General features: G+C 40.7%; 2 protein-coding genes across 4 annotated transcripts; one reads left to right on the forward strand and one right to left on the reverse strand.

Annotated features, from left to right (window-relative positions):
- Nucleotide 1: 1 nt before the first annotated feature.
- Nucleotides 2-14,510, reverse strand: LOC127377328 (transcription initiation factor TFIID subunit 4). Of its 2 annotated transcripts, none has more exons than XM_051425101.1 (16): nucleotides 14,193-14,510; nucleotides 13,219-14,028; nucleotides 11,997-12,151; nucleotides 11,169-11,288; nucleotides 9,160-9,315; nucleotides 8,890-9,012; nucleotides 8,661-8,750; nucleotides 6,012-6,239; nucleotides 5,729-5,864; nucleotides 5,123-5,231; nucleotides 3,332-3,501; nucleotides 3,113-3,243; nucleotides 2,871-2,996; nucleotides 2,575-2,631; nucleotides 2,355-2,474; nucleotides 2-2,238 (listed from the first exon to the last, which is right to left on the reverse strand). In XM_051425101.1, the coding sequence occupies exons 1-16, from the start codon at nucleotides 14,458-14,460 to the stop codon at nucleotides 2,071-2,073; spliced, it is 2,967 nt and encodes a 988-aa protein (XP_051281061.1). In that variant the 5' UTR covers nucleotides 14,461-14,510; the 3' UTR covers nucleotides 2-2,070. The 2 variants fall into 2 exon arrangements, with proteins under 2 accessions (XP_051281061.1, XP_051281060.1); XM_051425100.1 differs by having other exon boundaries at nucleotides 5,123-5,234; nucleotides 14,193-14,509.
- On the forward strand, nucleotides 14,442-18,211 carry lsm14b (LSM family member 14B). 2 transcript variants are annotated; one of them, XM_051425102.1, is made up of 9 exons: nucleotides 14,442-14,532; nucleotides 14,797-15,374; nucleotides 15,486-15,649; nucleotides 15,760-15,886; nucleotides 16,004-16,198; nucleotides 16,370-16,456; nucleotides 16,577-16,738; nucleotides 17,202-17,337; nucleotides 17,440-18,211. In XM_051425102.1, the coding sequence occupies exons 2-9, from the start codon at nucleotides 15,254-15,256 to the stop codon at nucleotides 17,594-17,596; spliced, it is 1,149 nt and encodes a 382-aa protein (XP_051281062.1). In that variant the 5' UTR covers nucleotides 14,442-14,532; nucleotides 14,797-15,253; the 3' UTR covers nucleotides 17,597-18,211. The 2 variants fall into 2 exon arrangements, with proteins under 2 accessions (XP_051281062.1, XP_051281063.1); XM_051425103.1 differs by lacking the exon at nucleotides 14,442-14,532 and adding an exon at nucleotides 14,546-14,629.
- The last annotated feature ends 671 nt before the right edge of the window (nucleotides 18,212-18,882 follow it).

The raw sequence follows: 18,882 nt of genomic DNA on the forward strand, positions 1-18,882 counted from the left end.
ATTTGTTGATTTTTTATGTTTTAATAGAGATCATTCTCTCTCAATCCATTGTAAAATAGCAATTAAAAACTTTTTTTTAAATTCAGATATTTACATATAAACAAGTGGCTGTGCAAAATGTACAAGATACTGGCAAGAAAGCATCATACATTTGTCTTATTTCTCATATATCTACTGTATAAATATATGAATAATAAGACAAACTTGCCCAATTAGAAGTTGTCAACTGATAAATCTACAAATAGCAAACCTAAGTATGTACAGTAATAAAATTTGCCAATAAACATTCTTTCATAAAATGACAAAAGGTATAAAGATCAAAATTAGTATGTGCACTAAAAATATAAAAAGTTATAAAGTGGGTATGTTCATCTGATCGACAAGTTTTAGAAAACTGATCTGTCAAAGTGCCGTCCTCGCTCTGCATTTCATGCCCATGTTTACTCAACATGACCTCCATCATTGATAAATATAAAATGTGGACATACAACTTATTGAAAGAAAGAAAAAAAAAAAGTTTGATTCACTTAAATGACTGCAATCGATAACATTGTTGCGATTCAGCTCTCCGAACTCCATTTTTTAAAATTCACATTATAGCACAAGGGCTACAGACCCTGGATACTTTACATTATTAACAACCACTTCTTTTTCCAAATTGTACCATACTAGTTTCGATTTAGTAACATCAAGCAGCCAGGACTAAAATGTGCTTGAGAGGGCAATCCATCACAGAAAACATCCTGCTAAAAAGATATTTTAGCCAAAAAGTACCTCAACATTGCTTATTTGAAAGGTCTGTAGCTCTCTGGGTGACATTTCTGAAAGGCAGGAAAATTGCTTGGAAGTGCTGCAATATTCAATATTAATATTATTCAAGAAACACAGAGCCAAATCCACATTATTATTTTTATAATGTAAATGTTTCATTATGCTTAGAACTTCGGAAAATCTGCAGACTTGTTAAATCATTGTGTGCAACAATGAAGGGTCAGGATGTTCCCTGTGATAGAAGGTCCAGTTCAGTAAGTTGAATTTTATATTGTTACTGAAGAAATTTCTGAAAACTGCTGACTGCTGGGGAGATGGTAAAGGTCCAAGTATAGTATAGCTTGAAAAATGACTGAAAAGAATGTAAAGTTTATGTAGTCTGTATATAAAATGTGCTAGAACCCGAATAAAAAGTGGAATTTCACTTCCAACCACTCAACTCTCCCAGTAGAAACACTATTGTGGTAAGAGTTCAGATACCAACACATGACATATAATCATCTTTTGTTTCCAATCAAGCAGAGACAAACAAAGAAAGCGCACAACAAAAACAATACAGCACATATTCTACAAATCTGGAGTGAACTGTTGGATAGATGAAGTTACTGAAGCTGATCAACACATTCTAATCCATATGGCTTAATCTGGTAAAAAGGCAACTCAGCAGATGACAAGACTAGTCAAGATTAGTCTCTGTTAAACAGTCCAGACATTAAAACTGTGCTAAAATAGAGTATAAATGTGTGATAATTTTAAATCTCTGTTGACAACTTAAATAAACAGAGTGTATGTTAACATGGTCAAAAAAAAAGAACAATACTGCAGTTTTGTAAAATCAGGCTGCTGCACCTGAACAGTCGCACACTGATCTAAAATAGAACCACTTCATAGAGATTTGCTGCTACAAGACAGATGCCAGTGAAACGACCCTGACAAGTGTTCAGTTTAGTTAAAGACATTTTTCTTGAATGCAGCATGAGGCAGTGCATGAGTAAAGTGTGGTTGGGTGCCACTGGTCTCTACAGAGCAAAAACCGAGCTGAGAGGCACGCTGAAATCAGGGCCGAGTTCCAACATCTGCTCCACCTCTTTGCTGAAAATACAAAAAGGCCTGTGCTTTTAAGAGACTTTTAAAAGCTGACGTCTTTTCAGTGTTCCAGATAATTCTCTTCCCACAGTCAGATGTCTCGTCATTCAGCAGTGGGTGATCAAAGAAAGTACCGGCAGAAAGGGTCTGAGCTGACGGTCAACTCTGCTTCCTTAATGCCACTGAGCGACACTAGTCATTTTAATGCGGGTGCTATTTGAGGAAGCCTTTATAGAGCAGTTGTGAGTGACTGGTCCCTCTTTCATTCTCCAGGCAGAAGAGGAGGTCCCTGAGGTTGACTCTGGTGATGCGCTGTCGCATAAACTGTCTGGAGCCTGCTCCACCGGAGCCTCCAGGCTGGGAGGGGCCTGATCCTGAGCCCTGGTGTGTCAAGCACAAGAAAGACAATTAGCCTTTTATTGACCTTTGCTTTGCAAATTTGAAATAATTCAAAATAAGCACAACCCGTCTATGGCAAATGGTTCCATAGTCCTCACCTCTGCACTTGCACCCCTAACAGGAGAGTCAATTTTCCGTTTTTTTCTCGGGCCGATTGCTGCCAGCGCTGTTAGGTTGGCTTCTCTCTGTCTGATCTGAGCCAGCTCCTGCTGCTGCATCTGGAATACAAGCAAAAACACACAGATTAGTAGACGAACTCACCATAATGCCTCACACAGAAAGCAATCATATAGTCAATTTATTGCAGCATATACTTACCTCTTTGGCCTTCTGTTTAAGTCTGAGCTGCTCAGGGTCCTCTTGCCGTGACCGAGACTGCAGTAAGGTAGAGGACATTTTAATATTTCAAGAGGGATATGTTCAATTTATTCAGTTGTTTTATTCATTCATTCACTCACCCTATTAGCAGATCTGTTCTCTCATGATAGTTAGCAGAAGAAATGTATAATGATGACACTGACCCAAGATCACTCATTTGCCTTGACTATGCAATTAAGATAATATATAGGTTCCATTCTGTCAATGATACTGTGTCTTTGTTAATATATTGTTACCTTGGCAGCCTTCAAGAGAATCTCTCTCTCCTGCTCTTCCTTCCTTTGCTTCTCCATCTGATCCAGCTGCTCGAAGAATTTAAGCTGGGCCCGCACATCACCAACCTGCTCATACCGCTCATCCTCCTGAAGGATGAATGAAATATGACGCGCAAAGAAGGACAGAAAGTTACAACAGGAAAAGTTAACAGTAAATAGCAATGGGTCTCACCAGCTCTCAAATTACAATAAATAATTTTCACCTTGAAGGTGATGTTCTTCTGCTGTGCTACTTGTGACACCTTTTCCAGCAGGTTTTGTAGTCGCTGCTGTGTAGCGTGGGAAATATAGTTGATCACATCCGTGCCCAACTCGCTGACACCAAACTTCTTACCTTCAAAGCAGAAGGAGTGAGGATAAAGATTTAAACAGCGTGAAACAGTGTCAACGTGCTATACATTCTTTCAGTTCATGTGTCTCACCAATCTCCAGAGCTCTCCGGGTGAGTGAAGAGGTGGAGAGGAAGGTCTCATCCTTACAGGAACGAGTCACCGTGCCAACAAGCTCAGAGTTGGTTGCTAAGATACGGGCACTCTCCTCTGACAAGTTGACTCCTGCCATGGAGGCCACATCGTTGATATCATCATCGTCCCTGGATGAAGTAGTAAAAGTGCAACATATTTGTCACAACACAGGGTTTAATCTCTTCTTCCCCACTTCACCCCCCAAATATATCCAAACACACAATAGTTTCTTTTGTGAGATAACTATGGACAGCAACTTGATACATGGTACCAGTTAGATGAGAAGTGTATGGGGCCCTCAATAATATTACTATTTTACGAACAAATTTGTTTCGCATCATTAACCAGTCTATTACTTACACTTGTACAGACTAATGCAATCTGATACAATACCCCTGTAATAAATCCTATCTACTGCTGTCTGTAAGCCAAATTGCCCCTAGGTGACATTAACTGTCTTTATAAATGCAGAAATATGTTTTTGTTGACTGTGTCAGAAAAAGGTGCAACTATCATGATATATTACCCATAACCAATTATGCATATGGGGTCATTAATTAACATAATTACTGCATTAATTAGCAAATGTGTCTGTGTTAACTGCCTTATCATTAAACAACACAAGGGTGGTAAAATATGAACAGAAATCAGGATAATAAAGTCTACATCCTAGAATCTCCCAAAGAGAGACAGTTAAAGTACACACCTACACAGATTCATTTACATCACACAACGGCCTGGTTCAGTGGTGAGAATGATCAAAAAATCCTGGACACATATAAATGTGTGGCTCAACACTGGTGAAATAATGTTATACACAAAATCAAAGCCTGAGAGAATATAAAATAGGTCTTAATGATGTTTTTTTCTCTTTTGAGTTTTTGAATGTTTGAATACTTTCTTTCAATTTTATTGACTCAATTTTGCATGGTGCATATTAAATCTGTTTTCGCAGATGCATGAACAGCTTTCCACCAATTCTGCAGTGATATCTATATCTTTTTCATCCATGTCAATGCTCAATGCCTGATTACTGATATTTAGCACATCCTCTATCTGTGTCAAGTGAAAATTAATGAAAATGTAAGGAGCAAGGTCCACCAGAACTTAATATAATCATCCATTAAGTGGCGGAGTCTTAATTTGTAGTTTTCTGCGATGTACTGTATGTCTGTTGAGCTGTTGTGTTCACAAAATTGAATCAACACAGATGACAGCTGAATAACATAATGTCCTGTATATAGGTATATAGTATCACATGCTGGGTCATCATCTGAGTCTGGAAACTAAGGCTGAAACTAACAATTACTTTCATTATTGATTAATCTAACAATTACTTTCTTGATTAACCAATTAATAGTTTGGTGTATAAAATGTCAGAAATAAGTGAAATTTTTTCAACCAACCAATGGTTAAAAAGGAGACATTCAGTATTACATCACTCAGGATAGCAGCCAGTGAAAAAACATTCTACTAAAAAAACACTACTGAATACTTTTCTGTCCTTCCAACTCTAAAATACACGCCAAGAACTTTCAAATTGATTTTGTTAAACCGAGAAAAAAGTAAGTTTGCATGTCTTGCTAACTGCTGACATAGTTCAAACATCCAACATAATAATTTAAAAACTCTTTAGATCAAAGATTTTTGAGAATGCAAAAATACTGAAACTAGAGGACTTCTAAAACTCCTGGAATGCTAAAAATTTGGAGACCTGTGTTTAAGAGACACTTTTAATCTGGCACAAACCTGAAGGTTCCCCCTCCTGCTTCCTTCAGCTTGTTCCTCTGAGCAGCAGTGAGAGGGGCCTGACTGACTATTTGTACTCCTTTGGCCACCGGAGCCAACGTCTGCTTCACTGCTGGGATTAATACACACACACACACACACACACACACACACACACACACACACACACACACACACACACACACACACACAGACAGACACACAGACACACACAGACACACACACAACACAGACACACAAGATAATTCAGATTTTTGTTGCCAAGTGAGAAAAATAAAGTGCAGATTGTTTGTTTAATACATTCACTATGGTGTGAATCTAATTTCTGATCGATTTAGAATCAAATGTACAAGCATCCTGCAATTACAGAAGTATCCACAAGGTGGCAGCACTTCCATACTGTACATGGTCAATGGGTGATGGACCAAATACAGACAAGACTTGGAGGTAACCAACGTATTTTGGTTTTTCACTGAGCACTGTATGATTTACAAAATAAAGACAATAACGTCATCCAACATTCAGAGCATTAGTACAGATTTTATATGCCTACTGAAAACAAGATGTAAGAAATAAAAGAAGTGTAAGTGACTATTGAACACACACCTGTCTGTAGCTGTTTGACCATCTGCGGCTGGCCCACAATGATGCGGCTATGAGATTGTCCTCTGAATGTTACCATGGGAGACTGGGCCAGCGTCACCTGGGGCCTCACCATTGTCCCCTGTTGCTGGGGCACTATCTGCGCACATTCAGAGACAAAGAATGAGAATAAAAGCACAGACAAGAATAGAAGCATTAACTGTTACATGCAAGTTTTCCGCTTTTATGTGCATGCCAATCTCTGAATTCAGATAGAGGTTATAATTCCCACAAGCAGGAAAATTACCAGTCCAGGTTTACTGTGGGGTGCCTGAGTGAGGCTGATAACTGTGGTTTTGGTCGCGGCAGTGCTGGTGGCTGTGGTGGAGGCGGTAGATAGAGGAGGTCGCAGCACCACAGCGGTGAGGGCTGTGGAGGCTGCTGCTGCTGCTGGAGTGTTGGTCTGAGGCAGCAGGCTCTGCTGGATGAAGGCCTCTGAGTCTGGGGTCATCTGACGCAGCGCTGGGAGACTTCTCTACAAGTAGACGGGGCAGAGAGAGTGACCAAATATTCAGTCTGATAAAATCGCTGACTCCTCTCCACACAGGATAGATTTGGTTATTGTAAAGTAAAAGTAGCAGTACTTAGGGATAAATGGTGCAGTTTCAATCACATAGTGTACTGAAAACAAAAAGAGGTACAAAGAATTTAGTTTATTACATACATCTATTAAGCACTTCATAAAAGGCTTTTCTATTTTTTTGTTGCTTTGTTTTCACATTTTTTCATTTTCAGCTATCGGACATCCTACTGGGAAAACAGCACAAGAGCTATTTGTAATAATGACTACTTAACAGCATTTCCTGGGGCACTGATTAATGTGTTGTTAGATTTATTTGGATTTTTAATTTATGGTTAAATGGATTTAATGATGTGATATCAAAAAGAAGAAAAAAGCTAGTTCTTGCAGAGAAAATAAAAGCCTGATAATAAATTTACTCGTATATGGTTGTACAAGCAAATCGCTCTGTCTATTTTCTGTCTTTGCCTAAAGTTTATATGTAATGTGGCAAATTCAAAATTCTTCTTTAAGCAATTGGTAACGTGCATTTGTTGAGTTCACTTTTTCAAAACTCTTCACACAGTCGGCACAACAAAAGTCAATGTGGATGATCACTTTTCATCACTTTGACACAAAATGCATTTAGTGAACACATATTTCAAAATTCACAGATTGGCCATATAATGATATGTATTCGTTCCGAACCATTTGGCACAGGACGTTTGGTCTGTAATGTAATTTCCCTGGTTCGGTACACCCTGTGACCCAATTACTGTTTATTTATGTCTACTACTCGAACCTGCAGAACAAAAATTCTAATGCATGAGTGTGTGGATTAGCAGAACAAGACAAAAGCAGACTGGAAGGCGAGTTCTTCTCCCCACAGTGTCAAGCAGCCTCTCATTGCAGATTTAAACCTTACCAAATAAATAAGTACTGCTATAGCAGTGTTTATTGCTGTGGATATGCGACCATACTCGGCCGTAAAGAATGCAGAATTTAAGCACATGGTCAAAGTGCTTGAGCCCCTCTACAATGCGTCTTCACGTGTGCATTTTAGTCAGCCGTTGTGACTGCCCTATATAAATGAGCCCGAGTTGCAGTTGTACAGGAATTGTCCGCCGCACAGACAGCTGCGTTCACCATTGATAGATGGACGTCCAGGGTTACAGAGAGCTACTTCACGGTGATGGGCCACTATATCACTCCCGAGTGGGAAATGAAAAGTCTGGTCCTGAAAACGCCCCGTTTATGAACAGCATACAAGTGCATCAAGTGCAAGTAGTACCAGAGTGGATTAATTATTTCATACTCCAGAGTATACAGGTCAGAGTCTTACGATGGAGCATTACTGACATTTGTGTGATTTATTTTTGTTATGTATTTTTTCATATTGATAATATGCCAATATCATGTTACATTAAGAATTATGAACACTGGAGCGCTGTTAAATGTTTGAATGTTGAACATGTTTCAAAATAAATGAACACTTTCTTTTTTTGTGTCCCTGCTGCTTTTAATTTTAAACCCCTACTCTGTAGCTCTCCTATACACGTATAGTGATTATGTACAATTTTGTATTGTATTATTGGAAATTACTTTAGTTTCATTTAGTGAGCTTTGGATTATTTACTAAAGAGAACTGTCTGAACAGGTTTGAAATAGTGAACTCTGTATGGAGAAATGTGTGTCCTAAGAAAGTTGAGTGATGGTGAGGATATCTGTGTGCACATACACTCAATTTGGTGTGTACAACAGTACAGATGGTAGTACACTTATTTTGAAAGAGCACATGTTTATTTTTGAAGAGGAGTAGGGGGAAGCAGTAGCATTATGCCATACACAACACTCAGACACACTGTGCTTCAAGAGAACATATACAACTTAAATAGATATACCCTGTGTCTGATGCAGGATAATAAACCTATTCATACCACACTGCTGTGCTGTTGATTCCCTGGCCATAACTGTTTAAAACACCTGGTTTTGCAACTTCAGTACCATGCACAGAACTACCAAACCACACATTATTATTGTCTGTGTGTAAATGTGTTTGCTAAACTGAGCTGTGAACTTTCAGTTCATTAAACATTATTGAAACAGTGTTTTATGTTTTATGAAAACTAAATTACTAAACTCACACTCACATCTCTTTAATGATGTTCATGTACTGTTTGTCATTAAAGAGAGTAGATTATGTGGTTTAGAGGGCTAGAAGTCTGTAATGCCTGCAATAGGATTACAGTAAACTTATATGCATTTAATAGTAACCATGAAGTAAGCTATAGTAGACGCTAAGCAGTGTAAATCCTGGTTAGGAGCATATTGGTAAGAGAAGACGGTCTGAGTTTGCACCATCAACCATTATATCTGCTGGTGTGTCACTGATCTCACCTTCAGAAAAGGCACAAGGTACGGCTGTGGTGAGGAGTTGAGCTCCCGGTATAACCTACTGGTGAAATCTTCAGGCTCTATCTTCCCTTCCTGTTGTACAAAGGAAGGAAGGACAATAAAAAGGTATGAGGATGAATGAAGAGATCAAGTTCTAACATTGAGATGGTGAGACAAAGAGATGAAGGAGATGATGGAAAACAATACAGAAAAAGGAGTAGAAAGAAATTACCAGTAGGTTTTTGACCAGCTCCTTGACGTTGGCGGTCGTCTCAGAAGACTGTTTTCCACTTGATGCCAGCTTGATCAATGTGGAGAGAAAGTTTCTACACTTTTTCACATTCTCCAGTGTCTCCTGCAAGCACATAAACACAAAATGGCATTCTTACAGCAGAAATGTGAACCAGACACAGCACACAGAAATACTCTAAAAGTATAATCTATAGTTAGCTTTGAAATAATTCTAAGACAAAAGCATTCAAGGTTAGTACTTCTCTCTTACAGCTGTGATAGCTGTTGGAGTGACAGCGGTCCCAGCGGCCCCGAGGGGCCCTACCCTCTGCGTAACTGCTGTGGCTGCAGATCCAGGCTGCACTGTGGTGGGCGTTCCTAGCGGCTGTCCCGGGGTGGTGGCAGTTCCTCCCAGCATGATGGTGTTCTATATAAGTCAGTGAACGTGCAGTCATGAGACGAGAGGAAGGAATATGACAAGGTCAGAATAACAGTTTTGACATGTCTGGTCCCGGAGCACTGTGCATTCAGCTTTACTAGGACATAATACGACGTTTCCCGCCAGCTGGATTTTTCCAGGAAAGAGTTGTGCTAGATATTGTACGTTCAATACCACAGAGAAACTCTTATGGTGCGTTCCCACCAAACATGAAGCGAATATTCGCCTCACATTACTTGTGATATGCACAAACTGTTTGCTCAAACTTCAATATTTTCAATAAATGGATGAATGAATTGCGCACGTTTTTGCAAAAATTTTGTTTATTCATGTGTATTTGCTTCTTTGCATTGACTTTGTATGTAATCTACTTGCTCAAATAATCACAGGAGGAGGAGTTGTAGTCTTAGGAAGTACAATAGACAAACATGATGTGCAAAACAGAAAATTCAAACTAGTTAATAAGGTTTAGTAAAAATCTATTAACCTTTATGGAAAATATCATGGCAACCTGAACAAAATCATAACTCACTAAAAGGATTGACACAACCAGTAAGGTTTTTAAAGTGAGAAAACAAACAAGCCACCCAGAGAATACTGAAAACAAATGTGCTGGCCATGATACAAAAATCTGTCTTTTCATTGCACAGCTATTAGGCAAAACAAGATGACAATACAACCTATGAAACAGGTTCTGGGCCTGTTTTTAATCTAGCAAGTCAGAGTGAGGAAATCCATCCAAACCAGTCCAAGAGAGGTGCATTTAGTCCTGATTTAGGTAGGTCTAAAAGCCTTATATTGACTTTCTCATGCTGAGAAATTACTCCCATCTTCTCCAGGATTTAGGAGTGCCGCAGAGCTTTTCCCAGCAGTTGGTCCCATCATTTTCCACTGACGGGACCAACTGGACATTCTACATTTCATTAAAATAAACAACATGTTTTCTTCAAACACTTTAATTGCATTCAACTTCTTGTGACTGATTTAGATTTTTTTCTGTTGCTTCACTTGGTCCGTGCTTGTAAAATATTCACCATGTCCGCATCTTCACATAATACCAGAGAGAGTCTTTCTCTGTGTAGGCAGCAGGAGGGGGACAGCAAGAAGGGACAATTCACTAGTTAATAGATCATGGATGGTGTCCTCCTCTTGAACGGATTAAAAAAATAATATAAAAATAAAAATGCAAAATATGTGGGAAACATTGCCAGGAACATTTGAAAATGGAAAGGTCCTTTATTAAAAAATGCACTTTAGGAAAAGGGTAACAGTTTGACAGGTTGGGTTTTGATGAGGTCAGGAAGACCCTTAAACCACTTTATATCTAGAGTGATGTGGGCAGGAGAGACTACATTGGCAATTATGATATCGATGCCATTGATGTCATCGGCCTGCAGTCACAGGAAGTGCCGATCTACCTGAGTACTCGTTGCAGAAGTGGCGAGTAAAAATTCTGAGTGGCAGGTAGAAAATTTACTCATCTACCTAGAAAATGTACTCATCTACCTGCCAAAGCAGCTGGTAGAGAGAGAAACATGTTTTCAGAGCCTGTGAAACATCTTTTACATTTGTGGCTCAATTTAAGCCAAATGGACTGCTCTCAGAGTGTAACATGCAGCCAATCAACAGCTTGTTTCATACAGAGCAATGGGTTTGCTATAACTTGACCGTCCAAGGGTTGAGTGTCATGTCAGCATGAACCAGATTTTGTGTAACAACTACCACTCTTTGTGGTGAACAGCCCTCACAGATGGATCTAACTGTTTTTAATGGTATTTGGTGCTTGATAACTTCATACCCTGCACTTCAGATACCTAAAAGGGATGTGTTGGCGGAGTTACCTGCAGTACAGGAGGCCTCTGCAGCGTGGTGGTGGCCGTCACAGTGGTTTGGACTGTGGAACCTTGTTTAATAATGGTGGTGGGGGTAACCGGACGAGCCTGCAGTGATGCGCCTGGAGCCTGCATAATAATAGGAGATCGATTCATTTCATAAAACAGTTCTCCATTTTGGCAGGTTTCTTTTGTTTTCTTCAGTCAGTTGGATGCAAAACTCCACACAAGCTAAATTAAATCAGTCCACTCTGAGAATGACTTACACTGGTCATTTACCATACACGCAGTGTGTGCATGTGAAACCAGTAACCAAACTGTTATTAAATCAGGGTGCATTATAAAATGTATCAGATGGAAAAGGGCCTTTCTCTTTACAGTTTGTCACAAAAAACAAATTTTCCGTTTTCAGTTCCCACTTTTTATCTCCTGATACATTAAAACTTAGGGTATTGGCCAATATACAGTACCCACAGTGTGGAACTGATTGGGATCACTCTTGTGTGTGCAATGTAAAATGAGGCTGTAACTACACCTCACGTCTTAACTATAGGTGAAAATGTCGATACACCAACGTTCTTTTAAAGCGTGTGTCAATTTTAATAATATTATTCAAAAAGAGTTTACAGAATTGTGCTGTTATGGTACAAATATAACAACAGTGACAAAGAAACATTATTTAAAGTGCATCAATCACATCTGGCTATTACCTGATCTGTTAAATAAGGTCATTTACCTTGTAAGTACTGCTCCAGTATATCAAATCTGTGCATTACTACCTAACATGAATGAGTCACATTTTCTGTGTGACAGTCCTGTATCCAGCAGTCCTTGTACCTGTAGAGAGGTGATCTGGACAGGTGGAGTGCTGGTGGGGGCTGCAGGTCGTGGCGTCATGGCGCTCTGGGACTGCGACTGAGCCTGCATCTGAGCCAAGGTCTGCTGGTGGATCATCAGCAGCTGCCCACTATCACTGCGAACCAGGACCATGCCTGCGAGAGGCAAATGTCACGGGGGTTAAGATGTCAAAAGTCAGTTTTTTTTCTGTCCTGATAAGTCTCACCAATGTACTGTATGTATGCAAGGAGTTTCTAGGCTATGAATTACTCATCTGCAGCTCTAGCTGGGAGGTCTATTCTCAGAGATTTCTAGCCAGTCACCGACAGGTCAGACAAAAATGAGGACAAACATGGTGCCATTAATCAAAAAAAGTTTTAAGCCACAACACAACATGTAATTATATGTTGCAAGCATCCACCACACAGTACAACAACAAAGTCAAACTTTTCCCTTGCTGTTAATACTTTATGGAGCAGCGTATTACCCTGCACAGGAGCCTGCTGTTGTAGCCTATACATTCTCCATCAAACAGGTGGCTGTGTGATAAGTGATATGGCTAATATCCATGTATTGATATGACTAAATTTGAACAATTCATACAGTTGTATGCCAAAGAAAATCTAAAATCATCCCATTAATAGACGCTACGGGTAAAATTTAAATCTGCCAGCGCAAATCCTTGAAGTATAACAAGGTTATAGACAGTCTAACAATTAGCCTTTGCAAACTGTTTAAAACACACACACACACACACACACACACACACACCCATACACACACAGACACTCAGGGGAAAGATACACAGTAAATAGGCGTTGATATGAGAACAGTTTGCTATTGTCTCTGACAAGACAAAGTAATAAGAATCAATAGATTACAAACGAAATGCTTGTTTGAGACATTAGGAGGAATAAACTGGCTGACTGCCCTCAAGGCTTTTAATCTGGTCTGCAGTTTGTCCACCTCTAATCTGTTGTCTGTGGCCTCAAAAGACAAACAATTCTGTGTCCCCTCTACTTACTACAATATTTCTAAAAACAATGTCTTGACTATTCACAGATCAGCTAAAACAAAAACGTGCACAAATAAAGATGTGTTTGATAGCAAAAAAACTTTTCTGACAAAGTTACTGCAGCTTGACAGAGCCTGAACACAAACCCATTTCCACGTCTAACTGGTTACAGACAACTTCCAGATGTTCTTAAACTGTAAACTTTACCTGGAGGGAGCTGAATGTTTTGGATATTTGGAGCGTTTTGTTGAGGCTGAGTGAGTCGAGGGGCCAACACCTGTGGAGCAATAGCTCGTATTCCGCCAGGAGGTGTGGCAGCGATTGTTGACGGTACCGAAGTCCTCAAGTTTTGCAAAACAGTAGGGCTCCTCACGGTCGCCGTTGTCCCCGTAGCGACACTTGAAGCCACGACGTGTCCACCAGTCTGAATAATAGTTTTTGTGGAGTCGAATTTGTTGACAAGAGCGCCGGTCGCACTGCTAACGCTGACGGCTGCTGATGTTAAAACTGTGGTCGGGTTGCCGCCGCTTTGTGAGGTGAGAGTGGGGGTTTGCATAGGTGGCCTCACGAGCGTGACTGTGGGTACACTTTTCACGGAGGGCTGAGACGAAATCACAGTGTTGTGCGCACTCGTCGAAGAAGTCCGTATAATAGTGCTGGGCGCTGCGGACAGGACAGCTGCGCTTCCTTTGCTCACAGAGACAGGTCCGTTGTTGACAAGTGTGACAGCGGGCTGTGAATTGTTGCCACTGCTGTCAGCAGATGTGCCTCCGGCGATGTGACAGTTCATGACCACAGTACTTCCATTCAAAGTTTGAACACAAGTGGTTCCAGGCTTTCCAACGCCAGATGTTACATCTGATACTACCGTAACGACTCCGCTAGCTGCCCCCGGCTTGGACTGAGTCTGAGCGGCTGTCATGCTCGGTCCCGCCGCCGATGTTGTCCCGGTTGCTCCATCCATGCTTGAACCGTGGGACCCCGTACTGTTACTGACACCTCCTTGCACTCCTGTCCCTACAGCAGCGGAAACACATGAAAACAAGGGGGGGTGTCGAACAACTCTCCGATTCGCATTAGTTTCGGGAAACACACAAGTGAAGCCAAGTTAGCTACTATCAGTTGAACAACGTGACCAAAATGAGCTAATGTTAGCTAACCGGAGTGGGCAGCTATCTTACCTGCTTTAGCAAGCTCTTGTTGTGAAAGTCCCATTTTGCTGCCCTGAACATTGGAATTACTGCCTACACTTGAGTTACCGACGTAATTCGCCACAGACTGGACCCTGGCTGTTGCGTTGACGCGACTTGGTCCCGATAGCTCAGACTCCAGAGATCCGACTATATCACTAACTACTTTTTCGTCCACCTCTGTGTTGAAGAAAACATCATCCAGCAAATCGGAGCCCGCCGCCATCTTTGCCCAGCTACGCTCGCTCGTGAGACGCATGCGCCGATTGGATGTACCCGCAGTGACGCGGCCTCACCGGGCGCTGTGATTGGCTCCTCCAGGAAAATAAAGGTTGGAACAAATGGTTGTGAGTTGCAGTGTGTAGAGTGTCAGCGCTGTCTGGCTGTTCCACGGGAAAACAACGATACCACTCACAGAGCCGCTCCTGGTGGGACTTTATCACATCGTGGAGACTCTCTGAGAGAGTGTACAAATTGTGCAACACATCTTTGCAGATTTATGCACAGTAGCGAAGCATTTTGTGTCCATTTGACTTTATCGTAGACGACTCAAAATGGCTGCGTTGTTGCTATTTTTTTTTTTTTCTCTCTCCAGGAGACCCGCAGCAGCTGCTTCAGCGCTCACAGACAGAGAGCAGTCTGGGTGTCAAACTCGAGAGCGGAGATCAACAATTACCAGTTTTCATAGTGGTTTTGCTGCACTATCCTCAGGCTTCATGACAGTGCAGACTTGCACTGTCTGTGGCAACTTGTTGTACACTTCAGAGAAATGTTATCAAAATAAATTTCAGAACAAAATACCACACAGTCCAAATAAATGTTTCAAACATAAGACGATTATGTCGATTATATTAAATATCAGACATTATGAGTCATATGTGGGAAGTTCAGCACAGGGACTGACCGGACTGATAGTAAATTAGAGGTTGTCTCGTTGCCAGGTGCGTTCAGCCTCAATCAGAGGGCGTGGTTTCAAGTCACCTGAGGAAGCTTATAAATTGTTTCTGGTCGCTTCATGGCTTGAATGCAGATGTCCTGAATTTTCTGTAGCCATGAGTTCAGCAAAGCCTTACATTGGCTGTAAAATAGGGTTAATTTCAAAAGCTCAAAATCGTTATGAGGGGATTTTGTATACGATTGATAAAGTGAACTCCACAGTAGTGCTGGCAAAAGGTGAGTGGTGTGGGCCTATGCTTGACAGCCTGTCAGCATGTTCAAAAGTAAGACTTAAATAGCAGCACAATGTCATTTTGTTAGCTTTATCAAAGATTTTCTCTAAACCAGTCAAGTGTTTTGGAACCGAGGGACGACCCACTGACAGACCAACGCCACCCAAAGATGATATCTATGAGTACATCACTTTCCGGGGAAGTGATATTAAGGATATCACACTGTGTGAAGCTCCAAGATCTCACCACAGCCTACCCCCGGATCCTGCAATAGTACAGGTATACAAGACATGCGTGGCGCACACCCCACAGTAGAGAATCTAAAAGTGGACATCCCAGTTAATGTGTGTTAACTTGTTTAACTTTTTTATTTTTTATTTTTTATTTAGTCATCAAGTGCAGGCTCAGGTGTCTATTCAGCTCGTGGACCATTTAGCCCCCTAAGGATGCCTGCCTACAACCAGCTTGCTGCCAGCTCTCTGCTTAATCAACAGTATGCTGCAGCTTTTGGTCTTGGTAAGCAAAAAAATGCAAATGTATTTTAAGTAAACTGACCATTAACCCTTAGTGTAGCTGTATACGTTTAAGTAGGTAGTTCATATATTACAATATTTGGTTGTGTTCCTTGTGCAGGGCATGTACTTCCAGGCTTACAGGTTAGAAGAGGCCCCATGGTGGAAAAGGCTGTTCAAACCCTCCACCTGGACAGATTTAGGCAGAGGAGAGGTTCGACTGAATCCCAGGAACAGGAGCAGCGGTGGGAGAGAAGGAGGCCCCAGAGGACCCCAAGAGAGAGTTTCCAGACCAGAAGAGGCACTGGAGCTATGAGTAAGTAAACAGAATTGTAGTGATAAAAGGCAAAATACAATGCTGTGTTCACTAATGGACCTTTAAAGGGGATAGCTATGATTAACACTCTTGAAAGATTGTGTGGGGCGTTCAGGGAATTCTACATGTCCATCTGTGCACGAGAGTGTAAATGCTGTTTTTAACTTCAAGTGAAGTCAGGCCCAGGTCTGCCTAGTGCTCAGCAGGAAACTCTGCAGCAGTATTCTGAAAACAGGCCACCACCGAGAAGAAGACAAGGTAATTGTGAACCATACAGGTTTGTAAAAGAGTGAAAAACTGAATTTTCGGGATTCAAATGACAAAAGAAGGTCCTGCTGACATTCACTGCATTTTGTTTTTATTTTTTATTGCTCTTAGGAGCTCGGAGGCGCAGGAACCGTAGTAGAGGCCAGCTGATGGTAGCTAATGTTCCCTCTGCTACCCTTAAGTTTGACACAGACTTTGATTTTGATTCCTCAAATGCCCAGTTTATTAAGGAGGAGCTGGAGAGAGAGGTGAAGGACAGGATGAATATGAAAGGTATCAGCTCAAGCGACCACAAATGCACCACTGCATGTTCATCTACTAGTTGTTGACACACATTTTATTACAGGACCACGTCAGTTTAAACCTTACCATGTCTTACTACATATAGATGTTAATACTGTCTTGCAGGTGAGCTCTGAATCCACTAAATTGTAGATATAGACTCAGCAGTGGCAAGACAGACTTATTCATGCACGGTACTTTATGATAACATATGTTCTGTCTTTCTATACACATGTGCAAAGATTTGATTTCCATTTTGGCCCTAGTGCAACAGAATCAAACTTAAAATTAGTAAAAGTCAATAGAATTGAACAGATTTGCTATTGTCCAGTATGTGATTTCATTATCGAGTGTAGGATTTGGGATGGTGAAGATGAGCACATGAGTTAAAACTCAACCTAGTCTTCCACCACGTATCCTTCCAGGGTTCTTACAGTAATGTTTCTGTCTGCAGATGGAAATCATGAGGTGGAAGAGAAGGAAAAAGAAGAATTGAACTTGACTGCAGAGGATGATCATTTTGGATCAAAATGCTACTACGACAAAGCAAAGTCTTTCTTTGACAACATCTCGTCTGATACGAAGTTCAGGTAAACCAAGTGGCTTTTTTATCCTCAATATTCAAACACTAATTTCTCCTGTTTGTCGATCTACAGGCTTGTGCCTCTTTTTGTGTCAACCAATGGTTTCAGACTAACATGGGCAGAAGAGCGGAAGCGCAATCTGGAGACTTTTGGGGTCCCTGGACGGTTCCTGAGGGGCCAAGGCTTCAGAGGTGGATATACTGGACTGAGAGGACGGGGCACTGCTCAGACTCTGTCTTACAGAACCAGGAGTGGACAACTGTAAAGGGTCAGATACCAAGGCACTAAAGCAACCCCATCCTCCAATAATTCCCTTCTCTATAACAAATTGGGCTGTTACCCATTACTGACCAATAAAAGCAGCCCTGTTGGCACTGTAGGAAGAATTCTGTATTTTCCCCCTGAGGCACTTATCCTGCCCTCATATTGCCAGGATTGTATTTTTATTTGTCCTTTTTTTCACTTGGCCCCATTCTGAATATGGATGCATGGCTCATTAAATGGTTCCCTATATGTGACCATAGCTTCCCCATCATGTTTGCCAGAAGGTTGTTGTTTTTTTGTTTTTTTTGTTTCAGATTAAAAATAGGAAGTGAATGTTTAAGTTTCTGTTTTGTTTTCTGCTAGTTGGAAGATTTTTGCTCCTAAAATGTATTGCTTTCATATTTAAAGTGTCTGGCTTTTCTTTTTGTGAGTAATCATCCTAATTTGTATTCAATTTTTCTAATATGTACATGTGTTTAAGAAGGTGTAAACTATACATGTTATCAACATAAAAATAACTGAATTTAAATGTATTTAAAAGCTAATGCTTGTGCTTTGCTTTATACTGTCTTAGCAACAAGTGAGACTAATGTAAATAAACTGGAAATTGCTGATATGCTTGTCTCATGCTCTCTGGGTATACTTGATGTTATATTGTCATATTGGGCTACATTCCCATGCAAGCCTTCAATTCTGATTTATTGCTCGGATCTGATTGATTTATTTTTTTTAAATGTGCCCATTAGATTCCAGTGTAACAGGTCACAGACAAACATGAAGAATGTCGATCCACAGTGACATAAAAGTCACATTTATTCTGATATTACTATTCACACTGAGGCCACGTTGCAACAAAAACAGAACAGTCTCTGATTTGGACCACAAAACGATCTGGGTTATTATGTGCCTTCAGTGTGAATCTAGCCTTAGTCAGTGGCATGTGCACAGTGAGCTTCAAATATTGGGTTGGCACTGCAGCTGATCCTCATTTTAGTTCTGTTTGTGTATGAAGCTATAAGTTATGTTAAGGATCAGGTGTTTGTTTTTGTTTTTTTGTTCGATTACACTACAATATCCCAAGTTGCGAAACCCCTTAAATGATATGAAAACTGTGCAGAAGTCCCTGTAACATGCCGGTGCATGGAGATACTGTAACGAATATTCACTTGATGTTATTGTATCATAATCTGGCACTCATTTATTTTTTCTGAATGTGCTACAAACAACTTTTGCGGCCACTCTTTCACAATTGCGAGCAGCGCGCACAATGAAGGCTGATTGGCTCTA

Source organism: Dicentrarchus labrax, unplaced genomic scaffold (assembly GCF_905237075.1).
Source record: "Dicentrarchus labrax unplaced genomic scaffold, dlabrax2021, whole genome shotgun sequence".
Classification (NCBI taxonomy): Eukaryota; Metazoa; Chordata; class Actinopteri; family Moronidae; genus Dicentrarchus; species Dicentrarchus labrax.